This window comes from Hippocampus zosterae, chromosome 16 (genome assembly GCF_025434085.1).
Source record: "Hippocampus zosterae strain Florida chromosome 16, ASM2543408v3, whole genome shotgun sequence".
Taxonomy (NCBI): Eukaryota; Metazoa; Chordata; class Actinopteri; order Syngnathiformes; family Syngnathidae; genus Hippocampus; species Hippocampus zosterae.
In genome coordinates, this window is record NC_067466.1 from 8,968,691 (window position 1) to 8,988,188 (window position 19,498).

Consider the following 19,498-nt stretch of genomic DNA (forward strand, 5'->3'; position numbering starts at 1 on the left):
CTAACCAGGCCACATACTTTAAAAGCACGCGTCTGACACACTCGAACAAACGTCGCTTTGTTGTTCAACTGACAGGCTGACTGCAACAAACCCAAGGCCTTCAGAGAAAAAGCTACCCAACATAACGGTCAACCGATTCAAACCACGCACCGCTACCTGTAAACAATCCAGGAAGCCAATCGAGAGACATTAAGAAGACGAGCTTTTGGTTCTCCTGCGTTTCATCTCGCTGTTGTAAAATTTGGTCGCAATCTTCCTTTCGTGTCCGGCGGGGCAAGGGCGATTGGTGTTGAGCTCGGTTTCTTTCTTGGATCTCCCTTTTCCGCCGACGTGACACGAATATTCAACAAGATTGTAATAGTCGTATTGGTCATAGTAGGCCTCCTCAAAAGAATAGAGTGTTTCGACGTCGGTCGTCATTTGTGCAGGTTGAAAGCTCCGCCGTTCGTCTCAGTGTGATCTGAATCCCGAGTCAGTAAACACACGGTGTCACTGTGTTGATATACATTGTGTCATGTGACCGTGATCGCCCACGTGACAGAGCAAAAGTGACACACGTTCACTCATCTGTATGAATTTACATTAAATTCATTCATTCATTCATTCATTCATTAAATTCAACGAGCAAATAAACGAAAATGTTTTAATTGCTTGGTGAATGTGTGCATTTAAAACAATATAGTGAACAAGTACCACTTTAAATTACTTTTATTAAGTTTTTTTCCCGAACGATTAGTTGTGTGCTAGTTCACGTTGTGCATGCTGATTATGCTGTCTTCAATTTTTTGTTCCTCAATCACTCACTCAGTCAAACGCACTCACTCACTCACATAAATAATATATAGCTTGATAAAATGGGACGGCATGGAGGACGGCTGGTTTGCACGTCTGCCTCACAGTGCATTGGTGCAGGGTTTGATTGCAGCTCCAGCCTTAAGATGTGGCGTTTGCATGTTCTCCCCGTGCCGGTGTGGGCCTCTCCAGGTAGTCCGGTTTCCTCCCATATTCCAAAAACATGGATGGCAGGACTGTGAGTGCGCTATAATTGACTGGCAAGCAGTTCAGGGTGTACCCGCCAACTACTGACACTAAGACAGCTGGGATAGGTTGAGCCTATTAGGCTCCAGCACACCCGCGACCCTTGTGAGGATAAACGGATTAGAAAACAAATGGATGGAATGATAAAAAACAAATCGATTAAATATTACAATAATAAGACAACACGTCAACATATCAGTCTTTTTATACACACGCATGTTTATTTATTTGTTTGCGTGCTGTTGGTAAATCTTCTCTTGTCATCTTAAGTAAATAAACTTGTGTGATGTATTTTTATTCCCTCTGTTGGTATGTGCGTTCACAGCTTTCGACAGATATGTTGGCGTGTTTTTGTTCTGGGCCTTTCCCTCAGCGGCGGCGGCTTCGGCGTGTCCCGCCCCCTCGCCGTGTGGCGCGTCCCGACGCCTTTCCACGTCGCAGTCGAGTCAACCGACTAGCGTGCTGTGTATGTCTGCGTGTCTCCGGCTAGGCTAGTCGAGGGAGTGATGGCGGCGCCCGTTCTGAGAGTCTCCACCCCGCGCTGGGAAGGAATAGCCCGGCTGCTGGTCTGCCTGCTGGGCATCCTATTGTCCCTTTATGCGTTCCACGTCGAGAGAGAAAAGGCCCGGGATCCTTCTTATAAGGCTATGTGCGACGTCAGCAGCTCCATCAGCTGCTCTAAAGTGTTCAGCTCAAGGTAATTTGAATTTAGCCGAGGGCGCCCACGGTGGCGCTCGTCGCCCAATGAATGTGACTGGTATTGTAGCAAATCCGGGCCGAAGCTTTCTGCCTTAATACTACCCACAAATTGCTCTGCTTAGCCAATGGCTAACTAGTTTAGCTTGCTGAATGCAACCTTTATTTTGATCAGCGCGCCTAAATCAAATCTACTGATGGCTAATCCTCTCACGGGCTATTTTAGCATGATGAAGCTAACTGTGCTCTATGAGCTAACTGCCCGGTGCTTATCATTTTACTGTCGCTTGACCCCTTTACATTTGTTCATTAGAGTATATCATGCCCCGTGTTACAAAGGAACGTTACTAAGTCCAAAGGGAAATAAACTCTGGCGGAAAAGTTGCCTTCACTTTCCACCTGAGGGTTTGGCCAATTACCAGATTTACTGTAAATGTACTAGTATTGACAAACTTTGTTGCCCTTATGTTAGCTGTCATTAGCCGGCAAGCTAATGTCACAACCCGCGCACAAAAGTGTCGTCTGGTCACCTTATGGGATAGAATGCACCTCTTCTCTTGAGGTCGTAGTAGAGGACTCGTTAACAGCATATCCTCATAGAGTAAAGTGACTGCTTTAGGGTCATTTTACAATTCCATAAATCATGTTTAATTTGTCTAGTCAACCATTTCAACATGCATTTGTACTGTTAAAGCTGCTGTACCACTTAAAGTGATCACACAACTGCTACCAAACCAATAAAGCTCCACCTAGAGACTGACTCAATTTGAATGAATCTCTACACTAAACAAATATTGTTGGAATGTAACCTGTCAAGCTAAGATGAGTGCTTGAACACAGAAACTGACCTGCGTTGTCAATGTGTGCTATGAGAACTATCAAGTTTCAATATACAGGTCCTTAGTTTATGGCAGTGCTGACATAAGACATTGTGAGGCCACAATTGGTACTTGGGGTTCATAATTCGGCTGTTTTGTATTTAAGGCCAAGAACTGTTTTGCATATAATTGTCCCTTGTAAACCCCGGACCCTCGTGTATGTGTAAGAAAAGACCACCTGTTATCAAGTATCAAGTACAACTTTATTGTCAAATGTGCTGTATTTGTAACATACTAGGTGTATGATTTCCAATTACAGTGAACCCCTATTTTAGTTTACGCAATCTGCACCACAAACAATGTTACCGGTAAGATGAGAGGTGGTAATGTGGCTGACACGTGTGCACATGCCATTCATGCAGCCAATGCGGTATTCATTCCCACTCAGTTACAATAGGGATAACATTTGCATATTGTTACCAATCATTTAGTAATATCACATAGTCGTGTAGTGGGATCTCATGAATCCAAAGCCCACTGAGGTTGTTCTAGATCCAGACAGAATTTCCCAATAAAAATAACATAAAAATAACTCTCGAATTGACGATTAAGTAATTTATATATATTATTATAAATTATGTTAATTCATACTTTATTTATAATAGTTCATCAACACATTTTGCCAAATCACCATCATAAATCCCAGAAGTGTGTTTTTAATTGAAAATGAAATGGCCTTTTTGGACATTTCTGTAAAGATTAGTTCAGCTATGTTTAAAATGTGTTTTAATTGATATTAAAATAGAAATTATTCCAACTTCTCAGGTTTTGCATCCATCCATTTTCAACTGTGCCTTTGGGTAACAAGTGAGCGAGATACTCTCCCACCTGACTGCGGGCAAATGGGGGAATGGAATGGTCACCAGCCAATTATAGTCGACATTTCGACAATTGTGAGAAGAAGCCGGATAAAACCCACACAAATAGGGGAGGACGTGCAAACACCACATAAGATGGCGGGAGTTGAAATTTGAATCCAAACCTAAGACCTAACCTCTGGTCAATTGTACTGGCTTCTCCAAACGATGTTTGATATCTTAAAAAATAAATCACTTTTTAAATATGAATATAAACACGGTTATTATACTGAAAATAGAATTCCCAAGTTATTATGAAGCTCTTCTCCGTAAGTACATTTTCTTTCATCTTATTATGTGCTTATTTGAATATATAGTGTAATTTTTCCTTTTTTATTTTTTATTTTTTTTAGGTGGGGTCGAGGATTTGGACTCTTGGGTTCCATTTTTGGAAATGACAGTGCACTGAACCAACCAAACAGTGTATATGGAATTCTTTTTTATGCTTTCCAACTCTTACTAGGTAAGCAAGTGTGATAAGCATCACGAATGCTGCTGCTTAATGTCTGTGGTCATTGCACAATTGGTGCGGACTTCAACGGTTAATGCTGAACCTCAGAGAAACGTCTTACTCACGGAACTTAAATTAAATTCAACGGACATAAGACATTTAATCTTGCATTTTATGTGGCAGGCCCATGTCGTTGAGACTAGCAGACGGCATTTAATAATTCCCTTTTTTGGAGGGGGGGGTGCAAACCCCCCCGACTCACAGTAAGTCATCAAAAAAAGTTACTGTTTCCTGTTCAATTTCATGGAAGTGACAAATTTGATAAGGAGTGCGCGCGCACACACACACACACACACACACACGCACACACACACACACACACACACACACACACACACACACACTGCTTTTAAAATGGTGACAGTGATGCTGACTCAGCCATGCTGGTTTGGCATGTTTATCTGGCCACCTGGCACTGAAACAGAACAACAGGTCCTTTTAGCTGCAACAGATACCACTCATTAGACTAACACAATAGATGCCCAGTTCATGGCTTCGGCTCAGTCAAGATGTCTACTGTATATTAAAAGGCGGTGCTTCTTCATTTCCAACCGACGATAATCCTCTCAGCTGCGTGCCTTTTTTTTTTTTTTGGGTGATGGATATGGGTAACATGGCTATGTCTGGATTGAACACTCTAAATTGTCCCGAGGTGTGAGTGTGAGCATAAATGGTTGTTTGTCTAAGTGTGCCCTGTGATTGGCTGTCAACCGGTTCAGGGTGTCCCCCGCCTACTGCCCAAAGACGACTGGGATAGGCTCCAGCATCACCCGTGCGCGACCCTTGCAAGGATAAAGCAGATCGGAACATGAATGAAAACACATTATATAGCCTGGGCGAAATTTGAATCTCTCCATTGTTAAATATTGCTTTCGATAATTGTAATTGTGCTGTTTTGCTGAAGATGAAGAAAAAAAAGGCTGTATTTCAGAAACATCTGTTCATAATTGTTCTGTGACACAAGTTCAGATTTACAGTATTTTTTGTTGAGTCAAATTCTCGTTTAAAAAAAACAAATTAAATACTTTCTTTTTGCCAATATCACCCAACTCCACTTCTAATCAGATCGGTAATAAGTTTATTTGAACTCCTGATCGTATAAAGCCCAGCCGAAATCTGTCACTTATGAAAATGATTTATAGAACCTTGCGCTGCATTTTTGAAATGTGGGTAAGCGGGAGTACCAAGAGAATACTCGTGTAGAGAAGCCAGAGCCAAGATTTGAACCTAAAAGGTCATAATTTTGAAAGTGATGTGCTACTAATTTACCGCCCAGCCAAAAAAAAAAGGAAAAAAAGGCAAAAACCTTGTTTAAAATGCCTAACATACTTGTGTGTGTTTTTGTTCCCATAGGAATGACTGTGAGCGCGATGGCTGCCCTCATTCTAATGACGACATCCATTTTGTCCGTGATGGGCTCGCTCTACCTGGGCTACATCCTCTACTTTGTCCTGAAGGACTTGTGCATCATCTGCATCACCACATATGCGCTGAACTTCATTCTCTTGACACTCAACTACAAGCGACTGGTATACTTGAACGAGGCCTGGAAGCAGCAGCTTCAAGTCAAGCAGGACTAAAGCTGTCCGAGCGCAGCAAGAAAATGTGACAAACAAAAAAGAAATGTGACTGACTGCCACCAGGAGACCTTGCTTCCAAACAAATGTTCATTCTGCTGTGTGTTCAACAAAAAAAACGACAACAAAAAGAAGAAATCTAACCTATTCGTTGGTCCTGACACCTCTCAATTGTGGAAGGATTCCGAACGAGAGGTAATTTTATTTTCAAGTGTTTCAAATTCTAAATTGTTGAAACATTCTCGTCGCGACCAGAACAAGGCATCAGCCTGAGTGAGCGAAAGGCGTTTGCACAAAAGCATGTGGCAAGCCACATTGTCTCAAACAAGAAGGATCTCATATGAGACAAGCGCAGCAGATGCGTTAAAAAAAAAGTAAGACGCTGGATTCCAAAATGACCGTTAAGTACAGCCAAGAGCCTGCAGGTGAGTCTTGAAATGTCGAGTTTGGAGGGCACAAAAACATTGACAATAATATAGATTTTTTTTGTTGGGGGGTGGTCCCTTCATGTTTACACTTTGTGGTATGCTTTTTGTTATTGTCTTCAAGAGGACCACTAAAAATGAACGTGTGTAGATGGGTGAGTTGGTTTGTTTTCCAATTGTGTACATACTGTAGCTGCTGAGCAATATTTCCAGAGAGGTTGGTTGGCAAAAAAAGGGGAAACTAGACCATGCAACGAAAAAAGTCGCTGTGAAGCCGAAAAGGTTCTTTTCACCGAGTGCCATCACATCTGGAGTTGTGTGTTCCCCACTGAAAAACGTATGTGCCTGAAGCATTCATTTGATTTCATTTGAAACCGGGGGTGAATTCGACCACCACATTTGCTCGGTTATTTTCCTGTCACCGGTGCAGGGTGGTATTATTATAATTTTTTTTAGGCTCACAGTTTTTCTAATGTAAGATACCAGTTGAGTGTTACTCTCTTCTCAAGTTGACGCGGTAGCAGAGGCAGCTACACTGGGGTAGTTAGCGTCAATGTCCATTGAACAAGTAATGGTGATGCCGCCCAGCTGAGTTACAGTTCATTTGCTGGACAAACCTTGAGGTGCCGGGGAGGGGGAGGGTGGTGTTCTGTGTTGATTCACATAACAGAAGCAAAACCAGTCGTTGGGAGTCCTGAAACGGCAACGGCAAGCCATACAAGGGCAAGCGGGTGTTTGGGATAAACAGCTGAACGCTTCCCATCGTACCACGAGTAATCCATTGACAGAGAAGTTGCATCAGTTCTAACCAAGAAGTTCTGGGGCCACGGAATGAAAGAAAATCATTTAACTGAAGCTAAAGGGATGAACGTTTTTCATTTTGTGAGAAAGTCTGATGAGAACGAAGCTGAAATGTGTAGCACGACCTTGTCTGCTGCCGAGCCAGATTTTTAGACTCTTCCTCATAATATCCCGACTTGATTGTCATCGTATGACATGATTAATACTCCTTCGTACGTTCCCACTCACAAGCCCCACTTAAATCTCCTGTGGGCCACTGGATACTTTCACGACCACAACTGTGTAGTGAGCCAATTAAAAATAGAATTTGAAGCATGCTATGAGCCAGTTTTCTTTGTAAAGGGATGGCCTGTCTTTTTTTTTTTCCCCCACCAAGTATGATGTTAGCAACCGTTAGCAAAGTCATTTCAGGCATCTCCTTCCTGTAATAAATTGAGCAGTTCAGATTGATTGAGCGGATTGCAATTTTCCCCAAATTGCTGTCCAACAAAAGTTACAAAACCTCTTCCCATGTCCCAAAGCAGAATGTCATTTGTATTAAAAAAACAACAAAAACAGTTATACCTCAATATTAAAGAAACTGCTTTAAATTCACTGAAGAAAATGCGAGCTTGTAGACCAATGTAAAACATGGTGGAATGTTTTCGGCGGTCACTTGGTGGTTGAGTGGCTATCACTCCCCAAAACATGCAGTTTGTATGATATGACGTGGTTATTTCAATTATCCTCCTGACATAGTGTATCTTTTTTTTTTTAATCAACATGAGGTCACCCCCCCCCTTTTTTTTTTTTTTTTTTTTGAAGATGGGGTTTGACATTGTGTTTAGTGAGCAATTCATGACATGTTACTTGAACACAGATTCACATATTTATGCTATTTGGCTGTAAAGGGATTTTTTTTGAGGGGGGGTGCATTTAATGTTAAATAGGAAAAAAATGTTTCTCAGTTGTATTTGTTCAATATTGAGTGAGGCTCCGAGGATAACTGCCATGCAAGTTGCATCACCACTGTCAACTTAAGTGCCTTCTGTTTGATCACCAGGCCTTGAGCCAAAAGACGGGCAAGTGATAGCCTTTCAAATGACCAATGTAACAGGCACTTTTGTTTCCTTCCCTGACAATTGAAATGGAGAATTCGGAAATATTGCCCCTCCCAAAATGACCAAACCTAAATCCCTGTCAAGCAAATTGGCCATTCCATATCTCTGACGTAAACTACACTGTTAAGTGTTCAATTTTGTCTACCTGTGGGACATGATAGGAAGGTATACAGGTTTCATCAAAAGGATTGCAATGTTCTGCATCTTTAGGCCCTTTAGCTGTATGGACTGTTAACGTTCTGGATCATTTTAGTTAAAAACAAAACAAAAAACTTGCGTTAAAGTGTGTTTCGGATTTTTTTTTTCTTGTGGAGGAAAACTTACTGGGTTTGCTTCTGTATTGCCAAATGTGTTATAAAACGCGGTATTTTCTTACTTGGAAAAGTGTTACACCCAATTGCAGGAGGGCGTGTTCAAACTTTAAGGGAAAACTGGATGAGACTGACATGAGAAGATTGAAATCGGTGGCACTGTCGTGGAAATGATCAAACATTAAAACATTCCCTCAGAAACCAACTCGGTGGAAGTCATTTCAATGAAAAATATAATATACAGTATATATTTTTCTTTTAGTTGGAAATAATGAAGACAAATACCAAGTACTGTACTAAAGACTATCTTGTCTAAAATGTCCATTGAGTAGGACTTTGAAAGCATTTGGCGAACAGTTGAAAGATAAACAGCATCCCGTGAAGCAGGTGTGTACTGGAACGCCAACGTGCGCCATCATCAATGACTAAAATATGTCGATCCATGCAAAACTCAATTTTTGCAATTGTGCCATTTGTCAAATTATTGCTTGTGAATTTAGTTGAGTTATAAAAACTTTTGATAACCTAACTTAATGCTCCACAGTGCTTTAACACAATTTGTAATCATGTTAAAAAAAATCAAGTCTCTTGATCAAAAATGCATTTTTAATTTTTTTTTTTTTTACACATTTTAACATCAGTAACTTTTTGAAATAAGTTGGAAATCAGAATTTATCAAACAGTGCAAAATGAGTCCATTAAAAAAATAAAAAATCCAGATCTTTCACCTCCTGGAATTTAACATTCAATTTTATGCAATGATAACCGGACAATGATGAACACTGAAGAAAATTGAGGTGGTCATTCCACTTCTGAAAGTGTTAGAAACTATCACACATATGAACAATTTTGCTGGTGATTCAATGCGTTTGGGAAGCCGTAAACAAGTCGATTTGTTGATGATTGGCGCTGGCGCCGCGGTTGTCAGAGTCCACAGGGATACTTTAACCAAGAAGGGATCATCCCCGTTTCATTTGCGAGCTTCCAGTATCTTTCCTTCAAGATGAAGGCCGCTGCTTTGGGTTGTCTTTGCCTGCTGAAGATGCCTTTCTTGTTGCCCACCACGCGAGTGATCCCTGCAAGATTCAAGGAACAGGAAGCTCGTAGAGTGCAATAACGGAAAAAAAAGGAATTTCCAATCATTTCAATGGGGAAATATGGTTTGAGTTTTGAGCGCAGCACCACTGTATGGGTGAGTTCAATTACCATCCATTCAATTACTTTTTTTTAATGGACTAAAATTTCATACTTACAGCATATGCTTTGCTTATTATGTAAAAATGTTATTTGAACATAACACTGGTCAACAGTTTTTATTATTATTTTTTACTATTTTTTTGTAATCAAAATTTCAAGTAAACTTTTCTAGATATTTTTGCACAGATTCTGAATTTTCATAAAAATTAAAATATAACAAAATAATATAATATGTAACATAGTAATATATTCAGTCATATTTATGAATTAAGGGTTAGGTCCAGCAACAGGTGGAATTTTTGTTTGAAAGACCACTACTACTAATTAGAAATACATTCATGCATTTTTTACTGCACTCTTATTATTTACAATAAATCGGTTAACCTGTCATTACATAAGATGAATGACTCCCCCCAAAAATAAACACAAATAAATGCATTGATTCAATGTTCACATTAAGAGCTTATACTACTGCACTTGTGTTGCGTTCTGCACAGGCAGCAGTACCTTGGACAGTCATAAAGTCGGCAAAGTTCCAGATGAGTTCACCGATGACATACTTCTTCCTCTTCTGGTCGAACACGTTGTGGTAGCTCTGCAGGACCACATTCTGGTACTCCTCGGTAAACATCATGGGTGGGTCCTGCAGGGAGACGACAAAGAAAAAAAAAATTGTAACTGATCTTGCCTTGCATCGACATGCGTTGATCACATTCGCTGTCTCGACTGCTCATGCTTCCTCACACTATGAAGGCCCGGCACCGTGTCAGCTCCGTATTCACTCTGGATGATGGGCTTCTGGTACTTCCCGTACCAGTTCTCGAACTGGGTGTTGAGCTGGATCGGGATGACCTCCACATGGCCTGGATCATGGTACCAGGAGAAGTAACTGTTCACGCAGATCACGTCCACGTAGGGGGCCTTGGCACAGACGACATAAGTGTGCACGGTTCATGTAATGCCATGCATGTGCAAAATGTTCTTTCCTGAATATTTACCTGACACTTTTCAGGAGCATCTTTTTGTGATAGGAATTTGAATTTGACAAATAAAAGTGTCTGTCTCTTCCCTTACAAAGAAGAAAGTCAGCTGATTCTCTGAAAAGCTGAGTTCTGATCAGATGTTTGCGATGCCTTCACAGATGAGTGGTCCCTCACACAAATCAGCATCTTCAGGCGACGGACGTAACAGCAAAGGAATGTGACGAATTCCCAGGAATGAATACCACTCAGTTGTGATCATAACGTCAGCGTCTACCCCTCACATGACGCGTCGGTTGAAGCACATTTCAAACCAAGTCAGTATGACTAATATACATTTCCGTTAATCGGTATTTGGGAAGTTCTTAGGGTTTTGCTGTTATCAACTTCTACAACAGATTTTGAAATAAAACAACAAAGTGACGACCTAATATTTCCAGACCAGACTGGAAAACCAGTTTATGAAAGAGAATTTGTTTGGTATAGCAGTAGTTCTAATATTTCACCCATACACAAAAGCTAATACTATTTTGACGTGAAAAAATGATCAGCAAGGTCTCAAATTGATCAAACTCACCCCTCTGTCTCTGGCATAGTTACTATCTGTGACATAAGTCACAGGCCTGGTCGGGTCCATATCTCTAGTATGTGTTATTAAAGTCCTGTGGGACACATACAATTCACATTTTAGTGTCACAAATGCATCATAATCACAGGACTGGCATGCAGTTACAGTTTATGTCATGTCGAGAGGGTTGCCAAAAAAGGCTGCGCTGTACAATTTTTCAACCCTGCAGTTGGAAGGAGAACAGTTTGACGGAAGACAATGGACACATGCGTTTGTATTCACACTTGAAAGCAGTTGATCTAAAAATGGGTCTTCTCATTGTTTACCTTTTTAATACGCAACAAGCCATCCCTCATTATGATAACTATTGGTAAAATGTTCCCGAAAGTAAAGCAAAGTCCAAACCGCAGAATAACCTTCACCGTAAAACAACAACAACATCGAAACAGGGTCCGACGGTGATGGTGACCCAATGACCACGCGTCTGTTTGGCACCATTTGGGTCACCGCGCACCTTGCAGGCTACTAAGGACATGGGGGGAGTGCGTGGGGGGGGGGGGGGGGTATTCAATATAATAATGAACGCAATTTCACAGAAAGACGATAAAAACTCACTTGAAATACAATTCAGCAGGAGGCATCTCTGACGCCGGCTCATTAGCCACTGACCACATGACCACAGAGGGATGGTTCTTGTCCCGTCGCACAAGCTCATCCATGACATCAAGATGATGGGCCAGGGAGGCGTTGCCAAAACTACGACTGTCAATTAGGCAACACACAATCTGTATTATTACCGCACATCTTAGTAAAAAAAACCAAACAAAAACAGCTGAACAAACAGAGATGTGACATTGACAGGTTAGACCAGTTATCTGTTTTTGAATCAAATATTTTGTGTCTGTATTTTATCTTTCAGACGAAATCTTTTTCAGTGCCAGTACAGTTCTTGTTACAATGTCCCGAAAAGTATTTTGAACATCAAGACTGAAAAATATCAATGAGTGTCTTGCATTTCTAGTTAATGATACGACAGTTTTCATGGGCGATGGTGACTGACACAACAAATTTGGACCTACATGTCTTTGATGCCCACCCCCGGGCATTCATCGATGACCACTATGCCGTGGCGATCACACATCTGCAGAATCTCCTCCGCATAGGGGTAGTGGCTGGTTCGGAACGAGTTGACTCCCAACCACTTCATTAAGTTGAAGTCTTTGACAATCAGGGGCCAGTCAAATCCTTTACCTCGAATCTGTCATACAATACAACCAAAAAAATTATTACGGATCGTAACAGTGAAGCCACATATTTGAACACATCCTGACAAAATACATATATATTTGTACATTTACATGAGAAAAAAAACTGTAAATGCAATGAAGCCTATCCCAGGTGACATTAGGCAACATGTTGTGCACTAATCCGGACAAAATACATATTTTTAGTCTTCACTTTAGTAGCGATGTGGGACATAAAGCGGTCCTCTGGCTCCCTCTAGTGGTACTCACGTCAGAGTCCTCGTGCTTATTGACCCCGTGGAAATAGAAGGGCTTGTTGTTGATGAGGAATTGACTGCTCGTGACACGGACGGTGCGGATGCCAACTGGCAGAGCGTAGACATCTGTATAAGTTGATCTATCATCTGCTGCCATCAAGTGAACCTTCAGGTGCAATAAAAATATATATATAATACATTGATCATTCAGGTGGCAAAGTGACTGAACGCTGACCCACCTCCAAAGAGTAAAGATAAGCTGGATTGTCGTGCATCAAGTACGGCCACCAGAGTTTGACATCTGTGATTTTGAGCACCCCAGAAAGCTCGTTGGAGGAAGCCACGCAATGTCTGTCTTTGTCCATCAAAGTGACCTTCACGGTGGCCTCAGCAGCATTTTGGACTGATATCTTGTAGTTGACTAGACCTGAAACGCAGAGGATGAAACTTACTGCGGACGGACAAGACTGAGAGAAGATTTCGGTACACAGGTTCTCGAACCGCAACATTACTTTGACAATATGGTGAGATAGAACAGAAGAGCAACAGCAACAATTCTGTCTTTACAAAAATAATTGAATGATTCTGTCAACTAATTCAACAATATGTTAGCTGAGGGGTTTTTTTCAGTTATATTATTTTGGTCCAACAAGAGGGGCAAAAATATTGTTTACTTCTAGAAATTCTCTAAAGGGTCAACAAATGGCAATGACTTAATCCACTCAACCTAAAGTAGTCTTTATAAACTGCTCCCAGCATGACGCAGTGAAGTTCTCCACCACTGCAAACTACATGGCTCCAAGTGAAGATGATCTCATAGTCTTTGAAAAGATTCTATTCTATTCTTAGTTGTACCTAATTGAGTATCTGCTTAGTGTAGTGTATGCGTGATAATAAGATTTAAAAAAAAAAGGACCAAAAATGATACCTGTGCTATCCGAGAAGTCCGTCACCACTGTGATGTCATCTACGTAAGCCTTGGGAGTAGTGTACAGCAATACAGGGCGGTGAATCCCAGCATAGTTGAAGAAATCAAAGTTGATGTTTTGCACAAAAAAGCCATCAGGATACCTGTGGAGTAATTCAATATGTGAGTCAAGATGAAAAGTGCAAAACGACGTGTCCAATACATTTGTAAAGCAGCTAACAACAGCAATTGTTTCTCAATTGTTTTTTCTGTGATAGTCTGTACTTAAATCATCATAAATTACAAGGAGAAAAACAAAATTTGTCTTCAAACAGTGCACTTGAAGTAGGTAAAGATGCAAGTGCGTTTACTTAGTGGGGTCATTGAAGTACTGAATGGTCCCAGGTGGGAGAGTCTCTAAAGTGAGAGTGTTGTTGACCGCGATGGTTATCCTGCAGGGGCTTGTCGGGTCCTCTCGGATCACACTGCCTATTTCTGCCTCAAAGGGAAGATGGCCACCGTTGTGCTCGGTCACTTTCACCCCGTTGACCCACTGCAAAATTTTGACAGACCGTAAACACACCTCAACAGTGATGAAGCACAAATAATAACTGTGATTTATTACGTTTTCATGCTTACCACCACTGAATAATAGTGAGCACTTCCCACTCGGAGAACCACTCTTGTTCCTTCATCTGTGACCCAGCGAGAGGGCAACACCACCTCTCGCTCGTACCACACCCAGCCGATGAAGTCTCGTAATGTGGGGTCTTGTGTCATGTCGTTGAAGCTGGCAGGAACGGCCATGTCTATCACGGGGCCAGTCTATCGAATGACATCACGACATGGACAGTGTACCACCAGCCACACAATTTAACGATCAAATACAAAATCGGAATAAATGACATTAAAAGGTATTGCTTGAGTTGTATTAATTTTGCGACCCCTGCATGTTTGTTGTTAATATTCACATTAGAAAATATAGTCTACTTAAGTAAAACTTTATTACATTGATGGGTGAAACAACTGCATCGTAATGAAACATAATTTTAGAATTGTGTTGCAAACTCTGACATTTTTTTTCAATTCGGTGATGTCAGGTTTAGGTCGGTTAAAATTTCTGATTGTCCAAAAAAGCAAGGTCCGTTAGGTGCATGGTGAGAGTCGCTCACCTCAGCCAGGCGACTTTTGTACCAAGACTTCTCGAAGCCTTGCTTCCTGTTTGGCGACTTATCCGCTCTGAAGCTCCAAAGGCCGCTCAGATCCTTCACTTCTCGAGAAGACGACTCCCGGGGGAAGAGCATTCCCATGCCCGGTTGGCAAAAGGAGCTCGGCAATACCACAAAGAGACATAGGTACCTGAACAAACTGGATCTTCCTAAAGTAAACATGTTCCAACTTCCATTGAGCCACTAACCGGATGTGACGTTTTCGATTTCACAATACTGGACAGTATAAGAATACCAACGATTTCGCATACCGTTGCTAAAATTTCTCCTCATTGAAGTAAAAAAAATATCCACACAAAAAAATCAACGATTCTGGTCCAAAATTAGCGCACTGTTTATTACACGTCGAGTTATTTTCCCAGCTACAGGTATTTAGATTTACAGCCCACTGATAACCAGGAAGACTACCCATCGCAACTACCGTAATAAAAGGAACGAACATAAATCATTTAAAATCGTAGTTCCGTGCACGAAAATAAGTGTCTCACAATTCTGAGATGTTTTGTGTACTCAATTTTGTAAGCATTGTGGCAATTGTGGCTAAAGTCCAGATTTTAAAAATCTTGTGTGACATATACAAGTTTGGGGGGTTGAAGGGAGCAATATTCGTTTATTTCTGTTTTGCAATCAAAACAGCAGATTGACAGAACAATTCCGAAGCACAGTATAAATAGTAAAAACACAACATTGGCACAACATTGTTAAAAGTTAAATAAAAATAAAAACAACTGACAGCCATAAAATACTCAACCATCCAATTGTGTTAAGTCAATAGCATGGACAGACTGTGAAGCCTGAGTGGATAATTCACTCTCATCCATTTGCGCATTTGGATTTTTAATATTTAATTGTATGACAACAAAATTACAACATCCCCCAAAAGAGGAACAACAGCACAAGCCCACTTCCAGCAAGAATGTAAAAATACATTTCTCATTCACTGCTATTGATGGCGATTGATGCCAAATATGCATTTAACTGGCAGGGTTGGCAATGAATGAGTTTAATTCTGACCAACAATGTTGGAATTGCCTGGCACAGGTCCTCAAACATTCAATTGAAATCATCCACATGACCTCGCGTTTTTACTGTCCGCTAGTTGAGTTCAGTCGATGACACAGATGGTCGGCACCCCATTTGCACATCTGTGTGCTACTTGTTTTTGCAGATAGACTCCAACCGATTAAGGAGTTTAATGTCATCCTCCAGCTGCTTCATTTCCACCTCGAGGCGTACCTTACGAGTCTTCATTGACGGGGTGTCTATCATAAATGGGAGGCGCTGGTACTCTGCATTCAGCTCATTGTATTTCTGCTTCAGGTCCTGGAAAGAGAGCCAGTTCAAAATGTGAAAGGATTTATGTGCATTTGAATGCATCAGTAAGATAAACATTGTTAATGTTGATCCGACAATATTTTCAGTCTATTGTAACCTTGCCCACAATCAAATCAGTAAGACTCCAGTATCACCATACAGTTCATGGCATTAACAGATATCAAAGTTAAGGGGTGATTTGTTTTTACATTTTATGACCTTTTAAGAATTGTGTGACATGTATGAATCCCAAAAACCGAAATGCATGAGGTATTATCTGTAATGCCAATCACCATTGCATTACTCATACTCACGTTGATCATTACAAGAGGAATGTTTTATATCTTACCATTATGATTGGCTTACTTATTTGTAAACTACACTGCACTCCATAATTAAAAGCCTTCACCAGAAACAGAATCAAGCTCCTCCCATGCCCATTGGGATTCTTCAGACATCAACCCCATTGTGACACTTATTCTGAGCTAAAGAGGAGAGTAAATAGGAGAGGACCCAGGTCGCTGGATGATTTAGAGATATTGTGCAAACAGGAATGGTCGAAAATCACTCTCTGTCTGTTCTCTCAATATAGAATATTATGTGCCATTTAGTTGGCTGTCTTGTAGCCTAATGTACCTCAACGATGGCCTGACATTCCATGTCAGAAAGATATTTCATGGTTTCATGCTCCTCCTGCTTTTTCAGATTAATGTTGTACTCTTCCAGTGCCTTTTGATGTTTTGCTTTGCGGCGCATCAGATAGTTTGGTACTTCTCCATAATCCTGCAATAAATAGTAAATAAACATTAGATCCAAAGTTGGATAACTTTAAAGTTTGATATTGAAAACAAATCATAACCTCTTACTATTGCTGCTTTCCACAAAAAGCACTCAACAGAAATAACTTTTTTCTTTCTCAAGTATCTGAGGAAAATACCTTTTTCCTTATGTACACAGGGACAAGTCCAGAGTTTCTATTATGGAACTCCTTGTGTCCCTTGTTTGTGTCAACAACACACGGAGTCTGTTTGGGTCCCTTTGGTGTGGTTGTCTTTCTCTTTGTAGGGGTGGCAACGGGAGGCAGAAATGGCCCTGAAGGGACCGCTGGCTTCTTTGATGAACAGATGTAATGAGTCTTGACCTGTTTGACTAGACAATAAAGTTAACGTGAATAACTATAGCAATTGTTTAAAGCAAGCGTGGTGAACATGTGGCATTTTTTATCCACCTTTTCAATCTTTTCCTCCTTAGGTTTAAGGATTAGGTGGAGCCTATTCCATCTGACTGGGTGAGAGGCAAATTGCACCCTGGGTTGATCAACTGCAGTCAACCGCAGGGCACATAGAGACGATTTACACTCACATTTTCACTGTGAACAAGTTGGTCTTCAATGAAACCAATATGCATGTTTTTGGATTGTTTAAGGAAGCTTGGGTACCTTGAAGGTTTTTTGTTGTTGTTATATTCATTATAATCCATTTATATTTTATTTCTGCTCTATATTTTGTGTTACAAGCCATGCTTAAAACCAAATCACACACATGCAGATGCCTGCAAGGAGATATGTCAGAGTGAAAAGGCTAATAAAAACAGTGTTGCATCACTGGTCTCCAAAGCCCAAATCATTTTGAATGAGCTACTGACATCCCATTAAACCACAAATGATCATAATTCATTAAAAAAATTAACTGTTGGTATCATCGGGGGGCATGATGGTTGACTGGCAAGCATATCTGTCTCACAGTACATGGGTTCAATTACGGCCTCTGGACTTCATGCATGGGTTTTCTCCGGGTACTCGGGTTTCCTCTCACATTCCTAAAACATGCATAGGATGTTGATTGATCACTCTAAATTGTCCACAAGAGTGATTGTGAGCGTGAATGGGTGTTCGTCTGTGTGCCCTGTGATTGGCTGGCAACAAGTTTAGGATATACCCCGCCTAAGTCAGCTCGGGCAGCCTCCAGCACAACACTTGTGAGCAGTTCAGATAATGGAGAGATGGATGTTGTATCATAGCAAATTCTATGAAAACTATTGATAAAAGCAATGCTTTCCAGCCAGTGTGACATAAAATTGTCCGATTTCACTTAATTGGTCTGAATTTATTATAAATAACATCTGCCAGTGTTGTATTGTAACAGGCAGAAGAACTAAATGTTTTGTATCCACTTTCTAAGGTATTTCTGTTGGGTGGGTAACCTAATGATTTTTTTAACATAAAATTTATGCCATCGCTCAATAAAGTTTTGAAAAAACGGGTTAAAGTGTTAAGAGGTTCCCACCTTAGGTTGGATGGATAGTGAAAATAAACTCAAAAGGTAAACAATTCAATAATGACAGAAAACTCACTCTCTGGTAGTTTGGGTTCTTTGGAGTGCTTTTTCAGGTAATTGGTAGGGACGGGCACGTCCAATCTAGTTGGCCCCATCGTTTTCATATAATTTGTGGGTTTGGTCTCCTCAAGAACTGTCGGCCTGAACTTTGACACATACCTTTGGAAATAGCACATTGCAACAAATCACCTTTAGCATTTAATATACTAATACTAATATATTTCTGTCTGAGAATTAAAGGTATTAATTCTAAAGTGAAGTTATTTTTAGTTACTCCGATCAGCAATTTGTTTTCGTCGATGCCACCGGATCCTATTAACGTTCCGTGTTACCTTTGTGGCTTCTCGATGATAACGGTCTTCTCAATGAAATTGTGAATGGACTCAAGGGGGTACAATTCTCCAGCCATCTCTGCTGAATTGGAGCAGGTAAAGCCAGTAGTTAAGGTGTCAGTCTGTGTCAGCTTAGGGTCACGGGTTCCGATCCAAATCTGGCTGAACAATGCATGATTCGCCAATTTCACATGCAAAGCTATGTATTAAACCCACAGACATGTTACCTATGACGACGTAATTTCTGGTCACTATGTATAAAGGCCGTATATTTCTCTTCTCAGAAAACGTCATCGCCCAGTGAACGCATCGCTCGGTCGTGTGGCGTCATCGCTCACTGTGTTTACGCGCATACGTCACCTTGCCGAATCACGTGACCAGGAATTGCCAGTAGAGTATTTGGATTTGTGAATTGGAAAACTTGCATCACTACCGTTAGTTGTGTTCAATCTATTACGGTCAATTTCCACTTTTCCGATTTCTTTGTCTCCTAACGTCACAGGAATGTAGTGAGGCCACGCATAAGTTTCCACCCGAAATGTCATAGTTTGTTTCTGAGTGCTGAGTCAATTTTTTTTGCTGTTGCTGCTGGTCGGAACAAGGTCGCTCCTCAACAATGCCCGAGTTACCCATAAATGCACCCAAGTGCTGTTCTTTCAAGTCCGCCACCCATTGCTCAAAAGTAATATTGAATACGCTCTCAATAATAAGACACGTTTTAATGGCTCCTTCACAATCAATAACTATTATCCCAATTTTTCCCTTTTACACTCCAATTTTATTTCATGGACCGTGTCTCTTTTGGTAATTGGATATTACGTAGAGAGACTAATAAATACAGGCAATGTTAGCGTTGCTTGTTCCAGCACTTCGAGGCAACGTTCAATAAAAATGAGAAATACATTGAAATCAAGTCACTGTTATGACAGCACAGCGCTAC

At 40.8% G+C, this 19,498-nt stretch overlaps 3 protein-coding genes across 3 annotated transcripts; 1 reads left to right on the top strand and 2 right to left on the bottom strand.

The window, feature by feature from the left end:
* Nucleotides 1-1,446: 1,446 nt before the first annotated feature.
* vkorc1l1 (vitamin K epoxide reductase complex, subunit 1-like 1) lies at nucleotides 1,447-8,399 on the top strand. The gene is made up of 3 exons (XM_052047407.1): nucleotides 1,447-1,735; nucleotides 3,823-3,932; nucleotides 5,334-8,399. Exons 1-3 carry the CDS (start codon nucleotides 1,545-1,547, stop codon nucleotides 5,558-5,560), a joined length of 528 nt encoding a protein of 175 aa, XP_051903367.1. The 5' UTR covers nucleotides 1,447-1,544; the 3' UTR covers nucleotides 5,561-8,399.
* gusb (glucuronidase, beta) lies at nucleotides 7,677-14,783 on the bottom strand. Its single transcript, XM_052047397.1, has 12 exons — nucleotides 14,520-14,783; nucleotides 13,987-14,172; nucleotides 13,719-13,900; nucleotides 13,369-13,511; nucleotides 12,680-12,867; nucleotides 12,454-12,606; nucleotides 12,019-12,197; nucleotides 11,555-11,701; nucleotides 10,949-11,033; nucleotides 10,136-10,312; nucleotides 9,899-10,034; nucleotides 7,677-9,270 (listed from the first exon to the last, which is right to left on the bottom strand). Exons 1-12 carry the CDS (start codon nucleotides 14,736-14,738, stop codon nucleotides 9,119-9,121), a joined length of 1,947 nt encoding a protein of 648 aa, XP_051903357.1. The 5' UTR covers nucleotides 14,739-14,783; the 3' UTR covers nucleotides 7,677-9,118.
* A 923-nt stretch (nucleotides 14,784-15,706) lies between these two features.
* LOC127588617 (enkurin-like) lies at nucleotides 15,707-18,882 on the bottom strand. Its single transcript, XM_052047406.1, has 5 exons — nucleotides 18,559-18,882; nucleotides 18,243-18,385; nucleotides 16,828-17,039; nucleotides 16,527-16,673; nucleotides 15,707-15,899 (listed from the first exon to the last, which is right to left on the bottom strand). The coding sequence occupies exons 1-5, from the start codon at nucleotides 18,633-18,635 to the stop codon at nucleotides 15,729-15,731; spliced, it is 750 nt and encodes a 249-aa protein (XP_051903366.1). The 5' UTR covers nucleotides 18,636-18,882; the 3' UTR covers nucleotides 15,707-15,728.
* Nucleotides 18,883-19,498: the final 616 nt, after the last annotated feature.